This window comes from Neohortaea acidophila, assembly GCF_010093505.1.
Source record: "Neohortaea acidophila strain CBS 113389 unplaced genomic scaffold BDY17scaffold_5, whole genome shotgun sequence".
Lineage (NCBI taxonomy): Eukaryota > Fungi > Ascomycota > Dothideomycetes > Mycosphaerellales > Teratosphaeriaceae > Neohortaea > Neohortaea acidophila.
Window position 1 is genome coordinate 1,486,226 of NW_022985514.1, and position 18,970 is coordinate 1,505,195.

General features: G+C 57.0%; 7 protein-coding genes across 7 annotated transcripts; 4 read left to right on the forward strand and 3 right to left on the reverse strand.

Moving 5' to 3' along the window:
* Position 1: 1 nt before the first annotated feature.
* On the reverse strand, positions 2-2,290 carry BDY17DRAFT_297662 (WD40-repeat-containing domain protein). The gene has a single exon (XM_033733627.1). It carries the CDS (start codon positions 1,992-1,994, stop codon positions 138-140), a length of 1,857 nt encoding a protein of 618 aa, XP_033590154.1. The 5' UTR covers positions 1,995-2,290; the 3' UTR covers positions 2-137.
* BDY17DRAFT_297663 (uncharacterized protein) lies at positions 2,291-4,987 on the forward strand. Its single transcript, XM_033733628.1, has one exon. It carries the CDS (start codon positions 2,467-2,469, stop codon positions 4,738-4,740), a length of 2,274 nt encoding a protein of 757 aa, XP_033590155.1. The 5' UTR covers positions 2,291-2,466; the 3' UTR covers positions 4,741-4,987.
* A 712-nt stretch (positions 4,988-5,699) lies between these two features.
* Positions 5,700-6,527, forward strand: BDY17DRAFT_324307 (uncharacterized protein; the record flags this gene model as incomplete). Its single annotated transcript, XM_033737165.1, has 1 exon — positions 5,700-6,527. The coding sequence occupies one exon, from the start codon at positions 5,700-5,702 to the stop codon at positions 6,525-6,527; it is 828 nt and encodes a 275-aa protein (XP_033590156.1).
* Positions 6,528-9,161: 2,634 nt separating this feature from the next.
* Positions 9,162-10,766, reverse strand: BDY17DRAFT_310562 (nucleotide-diphospho-sugar transferase; the record flags this gene model as incomplete). The annotated part of the gene is made up of 4 exons (XM_033735452.1): positions 9,162-9,386; positions 9,442-9,736; positions 9,794-10,636; positions 10,732-10,766. 4 exons carry the CDS (start codon positions 10,764-10,766, stop codon positions 9,162-9,164), a joined length of 1,398 nt encoding a protein of 465 aa, XP_033590157.1.
* Positions 10,767-13,174: 2,408 nt separating this feature from the next.
* Positions 13,175-14,163, reverse strand: BDY17DRAFT_297669 (mitochondrial ATP synthase g subunit-domain-containing protein). Its single transcript, XM_033733629.1, has 3 exons — positions 13,815-14,163; positions 13,668-13,752; positions 13,175-13,611 (listed from the first exon to the last, which is right to left on the reverse strand). Exons 1-3 carry the CDS (start codon positions 14,080-14,082, stop codon positions 13,353-13,355), a joined length of 612 nt encoding a protein of 203 aa, XP_033590158.1. The 5' UTR covers positions 14,083-14,163; the 3' UTR covers positions 13,175-13,352.
* Positions 14,164-14,324: 161 nt separating this feature from the next.
* BDY17DRAFT_251129 (P-loop containing nucleoside triphosphate hydrolase protein) lies at positions 14,325-16,412 on the forward strand (the record flags this gene model as incomplete). Its single annotated transcript, XM_033731143.1, has 1 exon — positions 14,325-16,412. The coding sequence occupies one exon, from the start codon at positions 14,325-14,327 to the stop codon at positions 16,410-16,412; it is 2,088 nt and encodes a 695-aa protein (XP_033590159.1).
* A 796-nt stretch (positions 16,413-17,208) lies between these two features.
* On the forward strand, positions 17,209-18,825 carry BDY17DRAFT_324311 (major facilitator superfamily domain-containing protein; the record flags this gene model as incomplete). Its single annotated transcript, XM_033737166.1, has 3 exons — positions 17,209-17,749; positions 17,809-18,173; positions 18,235-18,825. The coding sequence occupies 3 exons, from the start codon at positions 17,209-17,211 to the stop codon at positions 18,823-18,825; spliced, it is 1,497 nt and encodes a 498-aa protein (XP_033590160.1).
* Between the last annotated feature and the right edge of the window lie 145 nt (positions 18,826-18,970).

The following is an 18,970-nucleotide window of genomic DNA, read 5'->3' on the forward strand; positions in this document are numbered from 1 at the left end:
AACGTCAAACGAATGTATTGGTAGCCTGTTACAGAAGCTACGGGCAGCACTGTGAAAACAAAAAAAACAAGATCCCATTACCGCTTTGTCCCAAGCATTGAATAGTACGAAACCATCTTCCTCCCCGCACCCATCATCTACCGAATCGTCGTAGCCTTGGTGAGGCCAGCCTTTGCGCTCGCAACACCACCGTCCACCAAATTCGCCGTGCCCGCCTTCTTCTCAAACACCTTCCAGAACTTCAGGCTCTCATCTGCTGCCGCCGTCGCCAACATCTGTCCGTCCGGGCTGAGCGCGGAGTGCAGAACGCGGGATTCGTGGGCGGGAATTTCAATGTTCTTGACCAGGGTAGGGTAAGACCAGATAGAAAGGGAGTTGTCGGGGAAACCAGAGGAAGAGACGAGCTCCTTGTACGCCAGACTCCAGCGAAGGGAGGTGACTTGCGAGCCGGTGTCGATGCTGTTGACGCGCGCACCGGAGGTGGTGTTCCAGAAGTGGATGTGGCGGTCGTGGGACCCGCCGCCGGTGGCGAGGAGGTTGCTTTGCCACGGACACCAGGCCAGAGCTTTGATGGCGGCCTTGTGGTTGGTCTTTTGGAATTTGGGGGCGTTGAGGTGACGTGCGTCCCAGATTGTGACGAGGTTGTCGTTACCGCCGGTGGCCAGTTGGGCGCCGTCGGCGCGCCATTCGAGGCCGCAGACTTCCGAGGTGTGGGAGACGAGCTCGGCGACCTTGTGTTGGGCGATGCGGACGTCGTGGTTAAAGACGAGGCCGGAGCGGGCGCCGGTGGAGAGGGTGTGCTTGTTCCAGCCCATGACGGACACACGGGTGTCGTGACCGTACATGCTGCGGAGCTTGGTGCCCTCCTCAACGTCCCAGATCTGGACCTCACCAGTGCCGAGACCGGCGGCGACGTACGCGCCGTCACCGGACCACTTGACCGAGGCGATGTAGGTGTCGGCTGGGCATTCGAGGAGGGGGTTGACAGTGCCGGATTCCGCAGACCAGACGTAAACGCTGCGCTCGAGACCGATAGCGACCTGGTTGCCGCTCGACCAGTCCAAAAGGTTGAGGTAGTAGTCGTCGACGAGACCCGGAGCATCGAGGACACGCTCCGGTGCGGTCAACACACGACGCTTGAACTGCGATGCAGAGGCAGCCGCAGGCTTGAGGGGCCGGTTGTACTGAGATCGAAGATCAATCGGACGGGAAGATTCTGGGGCGGCAGGCTTGAACGCGAGGATGCGTTGCTTGATGCTGACTCCGCAGGCTTCGGCGACTGATTGCTGGTATGCAGCAGTGTTTGGGCTTTTCTTGCCGCGGGGAGCGTAGTCTTCGTCATCCTCGTTGGAGTCGTTCAGGTTCAGGCCGTCGAGGGACAAGGTGCCGGTGGGATCGGCAGAAGAAGAATGCGAACGACCATAGTCAAACGCGCTTGCAGCTAGCACTGCGGACCCTTCGCTAGCGCTTGACTTTGGTCGGCGGGCTGGGGTGTGTTCATTGTCGAGCTTGGCAGCCGCGCCAGAAGTGGTGATGGCCTCGCTGGCGGTGCGGTTGGGGATGAAGCGATCCACAGCCTTGTAGTTGATGTTGCTCTGACTCCGCTTGGGGGTGCGATGCACGGAGCCCGAACGTCCCAGACGAGAGCGAGATGGCGTGTTCTTGGCAGATGTCGCGGTGCTTGGTCGCGGGCCGGTGCCAGTGAGGGTGAAGTCACTGGTGAATTGGTCGAGACGTCTTGGCGAGTGCTGAGACGGACGGCTCGCAATGTTTGACTTGGGCGAGTCTCGGACGTTGGTCTTCGACACTGAGCGAGAGAAGCGGGACATCAGGTTGGCGTTGCCATGGTGGATGCTTTCGGCCGGTTCTTGCACGGCTTGAGGACGGGGCGTCTTGGGGGAGGGCGTAAGAGGAGCACGGCCGCCAGCGAGACGGGTGGAGAAGATACCATCACGGCGAAGTTTGATGGGGGTGATTACTGAGACGGTTGCCATATCCGCGAGATATTGCTGTGTTGTTGATGGTTGCTGTAGATGACCCAGTTAAGGGATCCGTTAGTATGTTGAGTGCGGAATATTTGCAGTAAAGCCGTTGATTGGTATGGTTTGAGGGGCCTGAAAAGGCTGAGTGCGTGTAGAGAGAATCGAGGAGGGCGAGGGTGAGGAGAGGAGGAGGAGGAGGAAGAAGAGAAGGGTGAGGTTCGGGATGCAAGCGTTTTGAGAGGCGTTGACGCCAAGCCCATCTCCGGGGCAACCACGTGCCGATGGACAATGTGGATTGGAGTTAAGGCTTATGCCGCGCGCTAAGACCGCTTTTGGCAAGCCTGCTGCAAAGATCGTCATTGGTGCCTGCCCTGGGCGGGCTGACCTGATGAAAGCACTTGACCGCGGGCATATGAGCGGGATTACAACTTCACTCGAGATGGAATATTGGACAAGAAGAATGCCACTGTGCTAGCCTTTCGTCATGGCGGGTCCGGGCAGCTTCACACAACCTCCCCCTTACACCTTCGCGGCCATCCAGTCTGCTGTCGCTGGCCCGGCTTCCCACCAGCAAACACCTTCCTCTCACGCCAACTCTTCGCGAGTCTCGACAGCGTCCAATAACACCTATGTCATGGCTCGATCTCCTGCCAAGAACAGCAGACGACGCACCATAGATCCCTATCTGCCCAAGATCATCACCACCGTCGGACAGCGACCGGCCTGCCTAGTCAATGCCTCAGTCACCTACGTGGGCAACGAAGCAATATATGCCTTTGGCGGGTTCGACCAATACACCGACGAAGTGTACAATCATGTGCTCAAGTTGAACCTTGCAGCCAAGCAGTGGAGTTTGGTCGATAACTACGGTGACATCCCCGGCGTGCGCATGGGACATACTGCATGTCTCTGGCAAAGCGACAAGTTACTGGTATATGGCGGAGAGAATGAGCATCGCATACACCTCTCGGATGTCGTCATATTCGACATCAAGACGGCTCATTGGACGCAGCCAGACATCAACGGTCCCATTCCGAGAGGCCGGGCAAGGCATTCGGCTGTCATCCACGATGATAAGCTGTTCGTCTGCGGGGGTATGACAGGCAGTGATAATGTGGTGCTGGATGATATCTGCTTTCTCGATCTCAAAACGTGGACATGGAGCCGTACTTGGAGGTTCGTGGCCCGCTACGATCACAGCAGCTGGGTGTGGGGAGGGAAGATTTGGGTGAGCGGAGGAATGAGCGAGGAAATGGAACGGTCGAGTGATGTCTGGTGGCTGGACTTCAGAGGTACTCCGGCATTTGAAGGCGGGCCAAGCTACGGCATGGCCGGGTCGGAAGATGCCCGGAGACTGGGTGAAGGCTACGCCTTTGGACAGCAGACGGCCATGGGTACCACTGGATACGCCGCCAACACCAGCAGCGTACAGTCAAACTCAGCGACGCAGATCCAGCGGACTCCACCACCGGTTGCACCCGGAGCGATCAGCTCTGTCAAATTCATCTCTTCGCCAAATCTGCCGATCCAGAATGTCGGCACTCACTTTCACGTCTTCAGCTCCGGCTGCATGCTAGACTTTGTCACCCCGGCAACGAACATGCCCCTCGACACATCCCTGTCCGCGCTCGACCTGGACTCTCTACGATGGCAGAAGCTGGCAGACGGCAAAGATCTCTTCTCCCCGACGTATCGATGGCACTACTGCTGCATGGATGTGGACGGGACACATGCCTGGCTGCTAGGATGTCCGAGGGAAGCGCGAGACGGCGATGAGACTGAGGAGTACCTGAGCGACGTTTTGCCCATCGATCTTCGCAAATTCGGCCTGCTGGGCAACAAGCTGAGCCAAGATTCGAGAAATGAGCCACGACTACCGACGTCTGACAATCACATCTCCTCCCATCTATCTGCCATCGGGGCAGACCTCGCGCGGACGTTCAATCAGCCTCCTGAATCGGGCGCAGGGACCGACTTTACAATCACCGCCACACGAACGGATGACTACGACATCGAAACCATGTCTGAAGACGGATCCCTGGCGGCGACGAACTCGCAGCGAGAAACCGAGTCAAACCAGTCCCCTCCCATCCACGTTCACCGCCTCATCCTCAGTGCCAGATGGCCTCACTTCGCCCGACTCTACAACTCTCAAATGCAAGAGTTCCACTCGCGTCGCATGCACATCCCCGAACCCTACCCGGCCGTCAAGGCCTTTCTCTACTATCTTTACACCGACAGCATCTCGAGTCCGCCGGCTGAGAACAACACCATCGGCGGACCAACACTGGAAGACGTGGCAAACATGCTCGTGATGAGCAACATCTACGACATGCCGCGACTCCGCCACCTCTGCGTCAATCGACTGGTGCGCGACCTCGATGTGCAACATGCAGCGCTGATATTTGATCGCGCAAGCACGGCGCAGGAAGATTGGCTCAAAAGACGTGCGGCGAGTTTCTGCATGACGCACTGGGGTCGTGTGGTGCGAACGGACGGATTCAGACGTTTGAAGCGCTCTGCCATGCTGGAGCTTTGCGAGGGTGTTGATGCAGAGGGCAGAGTGGTGGGAGGGGACGAGTTGGAGGCTGTAGGCGGGCTAGGTGGTGCAAGGTTAGGGAGTGGCATGCTGTGGGGGAATGGAAGGAAGAGGGGCCGCGTGGGGAGCACAGCAGGCACGACTGTCGATGGGGACGATGGCGAGGCGGACGGGGACGCAGACGAGAACGAGAACGAGGAAGGGATGGAGATCACGTGATTCGAGCGTGCATTGGGCAGGAGCGGCATCACGGCGTTGTGCTTGGACACACGGCACAGCGGAGTGGCTATTGTTCCAGACTTCATGATTACGAGCAGAATGAATGAGGGTGATGCACCACCCTGTGGGCTGTGTTGCAGACGTGAACGATGCTGACGTCCAATGGCACATCCGCATGTCTCTTCCATCACACTAAGCTTCGACAGCAGCAGGGAAGACCGTTGTAACGACGCCGTCTACTCCGCGGCGCGCCTCGTACGTATCTGCAAGCCATTCGTATTCATGGGTCTCGTACGAAAGGGCCGGCGCAATTTTCGGAGGTGGTGTGAGAGGAGGACTCTAGCCGAACGTGACCTTGGAGCTTGGCCAGCCAAAAACAGCAGCGGGCCGCGGCCGAGGTGGAGGATTTCCGGCGCTTTTCTCTCATGCAACCTGGTGGCGCCAGCTCCGAACCAGAAGACTGCGCCATCTCTTTGCGCCCTGATTGGCTGAGAATCGCCGTGCTCTGTAGCAATCCGGAAGTGGGAAGCGCATCGACACGAGAGTCACGAGAATCTGGCGACGGAAAAGCCTCCGGCGACGTGCAACGCTCTCCCCCACCACCCGGCGACTTGGCTGCGCTGCCCGCGGGACACTCACGTCACCTCGTACTGCCAGCGCCCAGTTTAGAAACACCCTCTCGTATCTGCGCCGTCAGTCACGCCGAGAGCAAAGTGTAATGCGCGCGCGAAAAGGTATATAGAGGCCCCTCTGCACCACCAACTCCACGATCTTTCTCTCTCATCAACACACCAACACAACAACAACAACCAGCAACATCTTTCCTATTTCCTTATTTCCTTTGTCAGTTTCCTTTGTCAATTTCCTATCTGCATTCAACTTCGACCTCTCACTACAGCAACTCCGGCAACATTTCTTATCTCCTATCTTCATCCAACCGCAACAACAACATCTTCACAATGCATTCTGCCATCGCCTTCGTTGCCATCCTTGGCCTTGCTTCTGCTGCTCCTCTTGAGCGCCGCGACGACTCTTCCGCCTCGGTCTCTCCCTTCACCCCAACTACCTACACCGCCCCCACTACCACCCCCTTCTACACTCCGACCACCTACACTGCCCCCACCACCTCCATCCTCAGCGGTGTGACGAAGCAGAACTGGTACACGACGACTATGGTCGACACCATCACCAAGACCAGCACGGTTACCGACCACTCTCCCTGCCCCGCGGTGCCCACGCACCCCTGGGGCCCGCACGGCGGCCCGGGTGGCCCAGGCGGCTGGGGCCCATGGAACCACAATTGCCCACCCCCGACCACCACCACCACCACGACCGTGATCAAGCCCAAGTTCACGACGACCATCATCAAGCCCAAGTGGACCACCACCATCCTGAAGCCCGAGTGGACCACCACCATCACTGAGGCCGTCCAGACCGTCACCGAGTGGTACCCCGTCACGCAGACCTCGACCGTCACCGTCCCGACCACGGTTACGAAGACCCTTGGCAGGCAGACTGTTACCGATACCATCACCTCGGTGCTGCCCCGCAAGACCGTCACCGATACGCAATACGTCTTCCAGACCGAGACCAAGACCAAGACCGTCACCGACTACTTCCCCTGCCCCTCGGCGCCGGTCAAGACCATCACCTCGACCGTCACCGACTGGCACCCCTGCCCCACCTCGCCGCCTCCCTACAGCACCACCTCCTACGCCAGCAGCGTCGTCCCGCCCCCATTCACCAGCAGCATCACCTCCAGCGCGCAGCCCACCCTCGCCAACTAGACACTGATGGCCCCCGTCACTCCTTGATGCATTCGAAAAGCGATCATGTTGTTGCATTTGTTTGAGGATTTTGAGATTAGCAAGCGAGCATTCAGCGAGGGAGTTTGGGTTTGCAATTTATTTGATCTTTTCACAATAGAATAATACATTAATACCTTCACACCTCACCGTCTTGTCTCACTCTCACTCCCTCTTACATCTCAACGACTTCAACTATAGCTTACCGGCTTCGGTCTGAGTAGCACTTCAATTGAGGCATGCTGCATTGCAACTTGAAAGGATCAATCGCATCATATTGAACTGGGTAGTTTCAGATACATCACGATAGCTGACATCGAAAGTTTCTGCATAGTTTTCAAGTTTTTCCCCTCACCTGCACACCCTCCGACTCCCATCAGGCCTACCTCTACACCCTCCCGCAAGAAGCTCCTTGCTTGAGTCTCCCGTACTGTACTGCAGTAGTCTCGCGAGCACGCAAGCAAGCGCTGCACAACTCTAACATCGCCGACCAAGAAGCTAGGCCCTCACGGAGCCGGCCCCGCGGCTGGACGGAGCTGGCTCCTCGATACGAAACTCGCGACTGGGAGAATACATAGGCTGCTTGGCCGCTGAGCCCGGCCAGACTTCCGATGGAGTTCCAGCTAGTGCGGCGCCATCGAACATTGGATGCGGGGCCGGAGATCGCGCGCGACGGCGACGGCGGTCGCGCCGATGACGGTGGTGTCGTGTCTTGGAGTCACTCATCAGCTGTGCTCGAGGTGCGCCTTCTACGCCCTCAGCTCGTTGGGGATGCGGTCAGTCTGGGCGGCCAGATCGTGCTGCAGCACGCCAAGAAAGCCGCCCTCGTATTGCGAGCGGACTCGCCGATTCTCCAAGGCTCGACTTTCAGCCAGCAGCAGCATGCAGCACGTCAGCCCAGAAGATCAAAGCCGTGGGAATAAGAAACTCGGAAGAAGGAAGGTAGATAGAGTTGATCGTCCCAACGTACCTACGCAGCGATGGCCATCGACGAAACATCCGACCCATATGGATCCCATTCGGCAGGTTTGAGAGTGAGAAAACCATGAAATCCGCACAAGGTTTTCCAATGGCCCTTTCTTTCTTCGTTGCCTCTCTGTGCACTCACCCACAAGGGAAAGCAGCTCAGCTCGGCCTGGCCCCCGACGGAAGAACAAGCGGCCGCGGACGACAAGGATTGCCTGTTAGCCATCACCGCCCCCCGCCGATCCCACCTGCCCTTTTCCCACAAGCGTTCGCGCTCGAGCACGAAACGGACCGAGACGAAAAGGGCAGATGGGGCAACGCGAGCGGGCAGGATAGGTAGGTACCTGTTGTACGTGGCTTTCTGCAGATTGACGTGCATGCTCTTCGCTCCATTCGTCTGTCGGCGCCGCGCCATCCCTGCAAGATCACGAGCTCGGAGAGGGGGGCTTCATCTCTCGCGAGTGGAGGGCGCGAGAGCTTTGTTTTGATTGACTGCAGCCATGCAGACCGGGAGTTATGTTCGGCGTGTAGCAATCCATGGAACGTTGGATTGATTGTGAGCTGCTTGCCGAGTCATCGGTAACCTGACGCCCTCGCTCACCCTAGCCTCAGATGTCGCGTTGCACCATGAAAGGGAATTACATGAGCCTTACCAAAGCCACTAATCAAAGTCCGGGCGACCAACGCGGTCCCACCCAACTCATCTGACGCGTCGTCGCGGCTCACCAGCAAGCAATGACAATACTGTACAACAACGGCGCTCCGACGGGGCGCCTCGCAGCGAAAAGCCCCATTGATAAGAGCGGAGGGCGCGTAGACTTTCTCGAGGGGGGGGGGGGGGGGGGGGGGGGGGCCGGAGGATTGCGTGCAGATTTGGGGCTTGCTGGCTGCGGTGCATTGCATTTCAGCATGGCCCGCAAAAAACGAAAGGGCCCCCGCGGTGGCACCAAGCTTGCTCATGCAGGCTAATGACAGCTGCCACTCTTTGCAACTCCCGAGCTGTGGTGGGAGCTAAGGTAATGGAGGTAGTGTTTGTGTGCTTCTGTTTAGATGGGATGTGGGAGAAACGAGGATGCCTTTGCGTCGGAGCGACTTTACACCGACAGTGGAGGTGCTTGAGGTGAGATGAATCATGAGACGATCGTGATAAGGCGGGCATTCGGCGTCTTGCGGAAAGGATAAAAGGAGATCCTCACCGGCGTTAATATACACTAAACTAAGTCGCATAATGCAGCCCACAGTTTGCAAAACAAATAACCAGGCCCGCCGCTGACACGCACATTCCCTCCACCCAGAGTGATGAAAGGGTCAGAGAGCAGTCGGCTTGCGCGTGTCTGAGGGAAGAAAAAAAGCCCAGGCCCATAGCACGACAATCCCAGTTTTTGTTTAGGCCGAGCAAGAAAAGAACCGCCCAAATTTTCGCATGTACTTTTGGAGGGAAACGCAATTCAGAAGCACCAATGGTTGGGACTGGCGTCGTTCTCCAAGGGGGCAGATGATGCCGTCTCATCTACTCTCTATGATCGCCAAGTCCCGCAGCCGAAAGAAAGGGGAGAATAGAGGGACGTCGCAAAAGTAAGAGGTCGTGTCGTGTGATCCGGTCGAGGAGGGTATCGTATGATGCCGGAAAAATAGAGGTAATGTTTCGTTTCAGTCGTGATCGATCGTGATGAGTGGCAATGCAGGTGGGGTCGTGACTTGATGATGATGTGGGTTGTGAGAGTCGTAGGCCGGAAGCTGTTGCGTAAAGTCGTCGTGCCCGTACTCGAATGTCTCGGATTTGTGGCCATCGGGATCCGTGGAGCCGTACGCTGGCAGGCGTATCATACGCACGCTGTCGTCTGTGTCGGCGCCATCTCGGGAACCCCAGGTAGTCTGGCGAGGATGTTAGTGACGGAGACGTCAAGGTAAGGAATGATAAAAAACTTACCTCGCTCAATGTCAAGAGTCCCCAAAGCTTGATGAGGCCGTGAAAGTATCCGAAGAGAATGTAGGCTGGGATGTAGACGACGTCGGCCGGATAGCGGAAGTAGTGGCCCCATAGCTTCACGGTCTTGCTGAACAAATACATCCAACAGAGCATGAATACCAACAAAGTCGTGCGGTTGTCTGCCGTCCAGGTGCGGGAAGCCTGGTACCAGGTGAAGAAGTTGAGGCAGTCGTATGGAAAGGCCCAGGCGGTGATGGTGGTCTGCAATACGGAATACGTGCTCCACGGCTGGGATCTGAGAGAGTTGTTAGAAAGAAGAAGCATCGTACGCAAATCACAGGAGAGTACACACCTCCAGTAATGCCGCTCGACAAACATGCTGGTCAAGTTGCTTCGCCAATTACTTCGCACCCACCGGAGACACTGACTGATGAACCGGGGTCCGTCTTCAAGGGTGGTCTGCACCTCGGCCTCCTTGTGATACTGCATGGCAATCTTCCATTTGTGCGCGTACAGCCAGCGTGTGATGAAATTGTCGTCGTCGGCGTTCAGCTGGCACGTGCGCCATTCCTCATGGGTGAAGCCATGGGTGAAGGCTTCTTCCTGAAGAATGCTGCTCCGATACGCTGCCGTGCGACCGGAGAGGCAAGGCAGACCGCCGTCGATGTGCAGACAAGCGGAGCAGTCGAAGTTGCGGCGTTCCAGGTAAGCGGCGCCCAGGAAGCTCCAAATGCCCGCACCCTCCGCCCTCTTCAGCCTCTGTGATGTGCACACGCCACCAGTCCGGGGGTCCTCAAAGGGTGCGAGGATCCATGGTAGGACGGTCGAGGGCCAGATGACATCGTCGTCAACGAAGATGGTGATGCGAGTGCTGACCTGGGGAATGGCTCTGCACATTTGACGGCGTTTGTTCGCCTCCCGAATGCTCAAGACACTGATCTTTTTCGGGTCGATGGCGTTGGCGATTTTGGTCAAGTTGTCGACGTTCGCGTCGACGGTCACCAGGAAGAGCTGGTAGGGGTTCGATTGTAGACATGTTCGCAACGTCCCTTCTAATTCCGGCCCACCAGTGGCGATTGTAGGGCAGATGATCGTGACGTCCTGAGATGTGTATGTTGCATTTTTGGGCGGGGGGATGGGACGGTAAGTCCAATGAGAGATGCAGTTCACGATTAGGCGGAAGTAACGAAAGATCCTGAGAGTGAAAAGTGAGCTCACGTGGTCATGTTGGATCAGGGTTGGAGAGGTCGCTTTGTATCGAGGGGCATTGTGTGAGAGGGATCGACATACCAGACGAGTACGGCAGCGAGGAGCCAGGACTCCATGTTGCTAAAGTTAACGACAGAAGAGGGAGGGGAGGGCCGATAAGGAAAGGAGGCACATCGGACGCGTGCAAGTATATGTAGAAATATACGCACATATAGGAAAGGGAGGAACACGAATAGGTCAAGGAGGGAGTATAAGAAGCCGGGCATTCATCCATGAAAGAAAGCAGCCCTCGGCTGGCGTGTGTGCGACTGAGCGGTTAGCAGGCGCGGTTGGTGGGTGCTGCTGGCCCTACGAAAGGCATGACTGCATGGATGGAGACTTTCAGGTTGCAGCAGCAGCGCCGGCGGGCTCCAATCCTGATGAGATCAGCAACGAGTGGCCAAGAGGGTTGGAGCGCGGTCCGCACGAGAGGGTTGGGGGAAAGGGCAATGTGTGGTCCACTTGGAGTCGGAGGGCGAGCTGCACGAGTTGCATGGTGGACGAGCTGGACCATTGGCACCATCCTAATCCGTGCGTGGTGCCCTCCACTCTGGCCTGCCGTTTCTCGCCTTCCCAGGTGAGGTGGGTGGGGTCCGAGGTGTGGACCGACGTTTAGTCTGTACTCTAACTGTCCCTTTGTTGTCTTGCACGGGGAAAGGGAGTCATCATGTCCTCGTCATGACTTTGTGGGCGGCAATCAAGGGGCCGGAATGTCGATCCAGTGCTTGCGCGCGTGAGAGATGCAAAGGCCCATTTGCCACATTGGGAGCAGCATTGGCGGCCTTGCCTCGTCTTCCTCGGAGGCGGGCGGCAGAGTGACACGCCCGAGCGTGTCTGGAGAACCTCCACTGCAGTCTCCCGGGTCTTTCCGAACGGGGCACTACTGCTGGATTCTGCCTCGCCATCCATCCCAATCCCTACGTGTCGTGTTTTGACGTTGCAATTCGCGTGCAGTTAATCTACCTGCTGCCCATGGCCGGCAGTGGCGCGTCCTGCCAGTCCAATCTATCGACGATGCTGGCCGGCGATCGGGTTTCTTGCGTTGGGGCTAGTCATGCAAACTAGCAAGTCGTCATCCAGATCCGTCTCCGCTCTGCATTCAACGTTCGTCCAAAGCTTCGTTCCCTCTTCGATGCAGCAGGCACAGACCACGAAATGCAGGCGTGCATGCCGTGCCTTCCACGGCGCTCGCGCGTTCGTGTTGGCTGATGACATGTGGAAACAGACTGACTGGATGGATTCATTACAGCCCGTTTGGCCCTCTTGTCTGACGGCAGCAGAGCAGGCAAGAGTAGGCGACGCTAGGTCAGATCCCTCCTGCCGTTCTCCACCCTTCTCCGCATTCGAGACCCTCCGGGGCGTCAGTCTTGCCTGTTCACAACCGCTACCTCCTCCTCCCCCACCTTCGAACCATCACCCTTGAATCATGTGAACGCGAGGCCAGTGGCGACTATCATGCACGCCTTCCACTGCTCGAGCTCGGCGCGTCCGTCCCCCGCGTATACACAGTCACATCGAATAGATTGTGTTGAGGGGGCTGATCGTGGGCTTGGCGGGAAATCGGCACGTTTCCTGCACGTTGGCGAATCTGCATGACCTGCCCGTACTCATTTGTTGAATTTCAGCCGGGATGCCACAGCTCCCTCCTTGCTCTGCATGTCTACGTCTTCCCCCCTGCGATGATCAAGCCCCCCTCCATCATCCTCCGGGGGGAAAGACGCCGGGCCTCTCATTATTCTTGATGGATGTCTGTCAGACCCCATATCAATGACTCGCAGTCACGCCAAGTCGTATGTCATGCTCTTCGTCCAGCGCAAAGCGTCGACGGAGCAACAGGCTACATCGAGCACTGACAGCGTGGATCATGCTGCCCACTCGCACTACCGTAGCTCGCGCCTGCATGATTGAAACCGTTTTGAGGGGATGTGCTGTCGCCCCCCCGAGGTCCATCAGCGTCTGCGGAACCTGCTTCCGCGCTTATCTTGACTGGGCTTTTCCATGTGATTCTCAGGTGACACCATATCTCGATACGTACCCCTTCTCACCGGCTAGTCGTACTCCCGTTTCCATCGAGGCTGGAGGGCGACGACCGGAGTGTCCTCCGGCTGGCCTGAGTTGGAGACGAGCCTCGAGCTTGCTGCGCGTTTCGCTGTCACTTCTCACGAGCATGTCGTGCTACAATGCTGATTTCCCCCCTTCTTGTCGCCGTCACTACGATCAACTGAGGTCCATGACGATCCTGCAGGTACCAAATGACTTGCAGGCGGAACCATCGAGCCGCAAGCGACACGCGCGAGAATCCGATGACAAGGCGGTGAGCGTCGGTCCGTGGTTGGATGGCCGCAAATAGCACCCCATGTGCGCTGGACTGGCAACGTGGCTAGACGCAGGACGAGTGTGTCGAATGACTGATCCACACGGTGACCGCTGCTTCGGGTCATCGGTACACAGTACGGGCTGCCCAATTGCGGGTGCGCGTGGAGTACTTGCAAGGCGACGAGATGCTTCGGTTTCTATGCTTACTAGGTAGCGGCGACACAGATCTACCTTCTTCCACGCCACTATTCGATGGCAGCGAATGCCTTTCTATGTTCACAGGCTTCTTACACCGCTTTCTGGCGCAGGAGGTAGTCGCTCGCCGAATCTCACCTTCACCTCTTCACTCAATGATGTTCGCCGTGTCCACCGTTTCCGCCACGGTATCCCACAACCTTGAACCGCCCAATCATCTCTCCAATACAGAAAAATCCGAGCACTTCTGCAGCGACAATGCCGGCGCCCACAAGTGTGTCGCCGTCGAGATTTCGTACGCGCGAGAGGAAGTTCTGCGAATCGGCTGCTCCAGCCACCTTTTGTAGGCTAGAGGGATTGCGGATGGCATTCGTGACGGGTCGGAGGTAGCCTTGGAAGGTTTCGACGGTGCTGGAAGTTGTCAATGGCTGTCCGAATGCCAACTGCTCATGTTTGTGTATACTCACGGCGGCTGCATGCTCCTTCCTCGGTAGATGATCTTTGCCAATTCGCCTCCGACGCGAGCATAGTAAAGGGTTGGGGGTATCAAGCCTGCGCGATGTCTGATTAGCCACGTTCGCGTCGATAGCAATAGCAAAAACAAGGCAACACACCTTGCACATAGCCAATCAGTCTCCCCGTTCGGCCGCCGATGCCAGATATCGCCTGGCCGGCGCTGCCCATCACGTTGCCAGCAGAGCTCGTCACTCGCGACAGACCCGACTGCGCCTTGCTGACGGCCTGTGATGCTCCTTCTTTGGCCTGAGCCGCCTTCTCCGAGACGGCCTCCTTAGCCGATTCGGTGGTGGAGGATTGCCAACGTCGCTGCAGCACGGTTCGTGTCTGGCGGAGCGCCGACCGGGACAGGACGGCGGAAGACATGGTGGGGCGGATGGATGGCGGTGGGTGAGAGATGGAGGGTCAATGGGGGCAGCGCTTCCGGAGCTTTGCTTCTGCCGTTCAAAACTTTTGAGGAGAGGTTGGAGGGAGAGCGAGCTCTCGGTACGCTTTCGGGTTGAACCGGCGCGGGCCGGCTTGGCGTGAACCCTTGGACGTCGCTCGGGCTCTTAAACTTTTGTTCGATGTCTGCTGCAGGCTTTTGGAGGAAATGTCGGTGAGCAGACATGGATCCTTATAAGTTGCTCTCCCGATCTACAAATCTCTCCAAAGGCCGACCAAAGCAGTCGCGGCGTGTTGCACCATCCGACGGTCCACCTTCGCACCCTCAGCTCTTCGCATCCCGCGATGAGGCTGCCTCCAGCACCTTAGGGAAGCGGAAACGAGATACTGTACGGAAAGAGGCAGATCCCGAGGACTTTTTCAATGAACGAGGCAAGGAGAATGGATCATCGGCAAGGCAGAAGTTGGAGTCAGTGGTCGGTGGGGCGTTAGACGAAGAGAATGATGACGCCGAAGATGAAGGTCGGAGTCAGCCTCGTATGCGATTGTCCATCGAAGAGCGCAAGAGCATTTTACATCAGCACAAAGTGAAAGTGACGTGGCTCAATTCGCAGCAACTTCTGCATCCTACGAAGAGACCGAAAGGAAAGAAAGTCAAGGCAGAAAAACCTCGACATAGACTGTTCCCCGAACCTTTACAAGCTCTACGGAATCTCGGCCAGCTTTATGGAGTCTCTGGACAATTGCAACGCAACATCATCGATCAGAGCTATGATGATGCGACGGAGGTTCAACTGGCTGCCATCCCCTTGCTACTGAATACCGCCAAGGAGAACATTCCAGAGCTCGCAGGATCTACTGAGAAGTTGAAGATCGATCTGTTAGCCGTGGCGCCGACGGGGAGTGGCAAGACTTTGGCTTTCCTCATACCGTTGCTGCATTCGGTGATTTCCAGGCGACACCAAGCATCTCAAACAGAACACCAGACCTCAGCCATTATCCTGGCTCCTACGAAAGAGCTTGCAGCTCAAATAACGAACGAGGGCAGGAAGCTGGCAAAAGGCTGTGGGGTGACCGTCTCGCAGATGCGAAAGGGGCTGAAGCTTCCCACGCGCTCTTCATCAACGAAGGAAACCACCGATGATTCGCAAGATGTGGACGATGTCGAGTCGACCGGCAGCGTGCTAAGAGCCGACATCATTGTCTCTGCGCCTGGGCTTCTGCAAAATGCCATGGCGGAATGTCGGGATTTATCGTGGCAGATACATCATATGATCCTTGACGAAGCCGACGTGCTGCTCGACCCGGCGTTTCGAGAGCAAACTCTGGATATATGGAACGCCCTCAATGAGCCAGAACTTCGGGTGAGCCTGTGGTCCGCCACGATGGGCAGCAACATCGAAGACCTGGCGAGGTCCACGATTGATGAGCGCTCTCAACGACTCGCCTCGACGAGCACACCAGCACCACTAGTACGGCTTGTAGTGGGCCTGAAGGACTCCGCTGTGCCGAACGTATCCCATCAATTGATATATGCCGCCACAGAGAAGGGCAAGCTGATGGGTTTACGACAACTTTTGCATCCAACCACCACGACTAAAGGTGCAAGTCAGTCTTTGAGGCCGCCGTTCCTCATCTTCACCCAGACTGTGGAACGCGCCATCGCACTCAACTCCGAACTGCTGTACGATGTACCCGCAGAAGCTGGCGGCAGCAGCCGAATTGCCGTCTTGCACTCAGACCTGTCCGACACCGCGCGCGACAGCATCATGACGAGATTTCGAAAGGGCGAGATTTGGGTTCTCATTACGACTGACCTGCTTTCCCGCGGTGTCGATTTTCGTGGTGTTAATGGAGTGGTCAATTACGACATCCCGACCTCAAGTGCTGCTTACGTACACCGCATCGGCAGAACGGGCAGAGCGGGGCGAGATGGCGGTGTGGCGGTGACCCTTTACAGCAAAGAAGATATGCCGTATTTGAAGCACGTGGCGAATGTGGTATCGATGGCGCAAAAACAGCAGGGCACAGAGGGAGGCGTTGACGACTGGCTCCTAGCTGCATTGCCGAAGCTCAGCAAGCGGGACAAAAAGAACCTCAAGACTCATGGGATCGAGTCTCGCACTGCGCGTGGTCAGATCAAAGATCCAAAGGCGGCGAGACAATCGCGAATCAGCACCAAAGCGGGCTTTGTGCGCAGAGTCGAAAACAATCGCAAAGGTGCGATTCTGGGGTCGCAAAGGAGAGCGCAAATCAACCTCCGAACGGCTGATGACGATGATGAAGAGGGCGAGTTTGGAGGGTTTGATTGAAGAGCAGCACTGCTATTGCAAGTTGACGAACAAACCACCATCTACGAGGAGCTGTGCTTCAGTAACATACGAACTTAGATCGCTGGCGAGGAGAACCGCGGGCTCGGTCAAGTCTTCTGGCTGCCCTAGTCGCCACAGAGGTATGCGATCCTCCATGTATCTCCTCTTTTCCTCCTTTCCAAGATCTTCATCGTTTAGTTGTGTGCGTATCGTGCCTGGCAACAGAGCATTGCATCTGATTTTGTATTTACCGAGAGCACAGCCGCGCTCTGCATCAGCGATACCATCGCTGCCTTTGTCGGAGTATACTCTGCCTGACCAGCGCCGCCGACATGTGCTGATATAGACGAGACACGCATTATAGAGTGTTCACGTCTCTCCGTATCGACCTCAACGGTGCGCACCAGCCTCATGTCATTGGCAGATACATCAACGTCTGATGAGATGGATCCTGCGTTTCTACGGTGCTGCAAGACTGCGGATCTCCCGCAAAACATCTCTGTAAGCGTAACAATCTCAGCGTTTGGGCGTCAACAAGTGCGATATACAGTCGGCGCGGAGTTGGCCGATGCCACGCCCTACGGCGGATCTAACGACTATACGTCGATTGCGGAGAAAAAGGTTTTCTGGCCATCTGCCGTCTCTGCCGCGTGGGGTTCTCGGCGGGCTAGCCTTCATAATATATTTCAACCCCGACCCCGGACACCGCCTTTCTTCTTCAGACAAAGTCATCCCCTGTCTGCGCACAAAGACATTGTTCCTATATCATCACGATTTTTACCCTCGCTCCCGGCGAATGAGCACAGACTTCAAAGGCAGCAAGCCAGGACTCATCACAGACACGCCCGCCGTCGACTTCCACGTCGATCCCTCTGGGAGATCGCAATCCATCGACAAGACCGACATCGAGAAACAATGGCCTGCACGCCAGTCAGCAAGCTCCGTCTTCCTGGCCAAGACCTCGCAAGATGAAGGCCGCGAGGCGCACGAGTCCTCTCCGCCAGCCTCTCCACCGCCTTTGGAGAAGACTGACGATGTAACCTACCCGGAAGGAGGAACGGCGGCATGGCTCGTCGTTCTGGGCTCCTTCTCCGGCATGATGGCTGCTTTTGGGTACATGAATGTCATCTCGACCTACCAAGCGTACATCTCCCACCATCAGCTGGCCGAGTACGATGAGTCCACCATTGGCTGGATCTTCAGCGTCTACGCCTTCCTGTCCTTTGGCGCGGGCATCTTCATTGGACCCATTTTCGACGCCTACGGCCCCAGATACCTCGTACTGGGCGGAAGTGTTGCCCTCGTGCTCAGTGTGTTCTTGATGAGCATCTGTACTTGTAAGTCGGCCTTCTTGATCTGACATCACGCCGTAACTAACTCTGCCGTCCTTTCATAGTATACTGGCACTTCCTCCTCGCCTACGGCATCCTAGGCGGCCTCGGAACGGCACTGATCTTCACTCCCGCCGTCGCGGCCATCGGCCACTGGTTCAATGCCAAACGCGCCAACGCAACCGGCATCGCTGCAGCGGGCGGCGCAGTTGGCGGCGTCGTCTTTCCACTTATGCTGGAGGCGCTCTTCGTACGAATGGGATGGGCCTGGGCGCTTCGAATCCAAGGCTTCATCTTCGTGTTCCTCGTCGGCGTCGCGAATCTCCTCATTCGCTCCCGCCTGCCGCCCAAGCCTGGGAGCAGTTGCGTGCCGGATTTCCGCATCTTGCGCTTCCCCGCGCTGGCGCTCGTGACTGCTGGGACGTATTTTGTAAGTCGTTGCGATCTAGAAGTACTCGACAACGAAGATTCCCCGCTAACAATCCATTCAGATGGAATGGGGCCTCTTCACCCCAATCGCATACCTCACCTCCTACGCCCTCTCCACCGGCGCGGTAAGCTCCACCTTCGCCTTCCAGATCATCGCCATCTTCAACGCCGGTTCCGCCCTCGGTCGCTGGCTACCAGGCTACCTAGCCGACAAATGGGGCCGCTACAACCTCTCCATCCTCGCACTGTCAGCCTGCCTCCTCTCCTCGCTCGGCCTGTGGCTCCCCTCCGCAATCCTATCAGCCCCTACAGCCGATGGAGCGACCAAAGACAACACAGCGATCGTAAGTCTCCTGATCGTCTTTTCGATTTTCATGGGCTTCGCGTCGGGCTCGAATATTAGTCTGACGCCGGTGTGCGTGGGCATGCTGTGCGATACGCAGGAGTACGGGCGGTATTATGCTACTTGCTACTCCATTGTGTCGCTGGGGACGTTGACGGGCACGCCGATTGCGGGCGCGATTATTGGGGCCAACGGAGGGGCATATTGGGGGATTGCGTGCTGGGCTGGCGGGAATTATGTCATGGCTCTGCTATGCTACACTGCTGTCAGAGTGCTCAAGGTGGGGTGGAAGTGGAATGCAGTGTACTAGACAGTCGAGTCAGGAGATGCTGAGACATCGGTTGGAATTGGGGAGAGGTGGAACAGTGAAGGCGAGGGCGGGTTCGTGTGAATACTTCTAAGGCTCTGGGCTACCGTGTCATGCAAACCGGAAGTACATAGAAATCAAAAGCATA

What these genes read in the sequence shown, in the direction of transcription:
- BDY17DRAFT_297663 (XM_033733628.1), top strand. Translation starts at nt 2,467, where the DNA reads ATGGCGGGTCCGGGCAGCTTCACACAACCTCCCCCTTACACCTTCGCG.
- BDY17DRAFT_297669 (XM_033733629.1), bottom strand. Translation starts at nt 14,082, where the DNA reads ATGTCTTCCGCCGTCCTGTCCCGGTCGGCGCTCCGCCAGACACGAACC. An exon ending in ACTGATTGGCTATGTGCAAG is followed by an intron (nt 13,753 to 13,814) that starts GTGTGTTGCCTT and finishes GACATCGCGCAG; the next exon opens with GCTTGATACCCCCAACCCTT. An exon ending in GGAAGGAGCATGCAGCCGCC is followed by an intron (nt 13,612 to 13,667) that starts GTGAGTATACAC and finishes GACAACTTCCAG; the next exon opens with CACCGTCGAAACCTTCCAAG.
- BDY17DRAFT_297662 (XM_033733627.1), bottom strand. Translation starts at nt 1,994, where the DNA reads ATGGCAACCGTCTCAGTAATCACCCCCATCAAACTTCGCCGTGATGGT.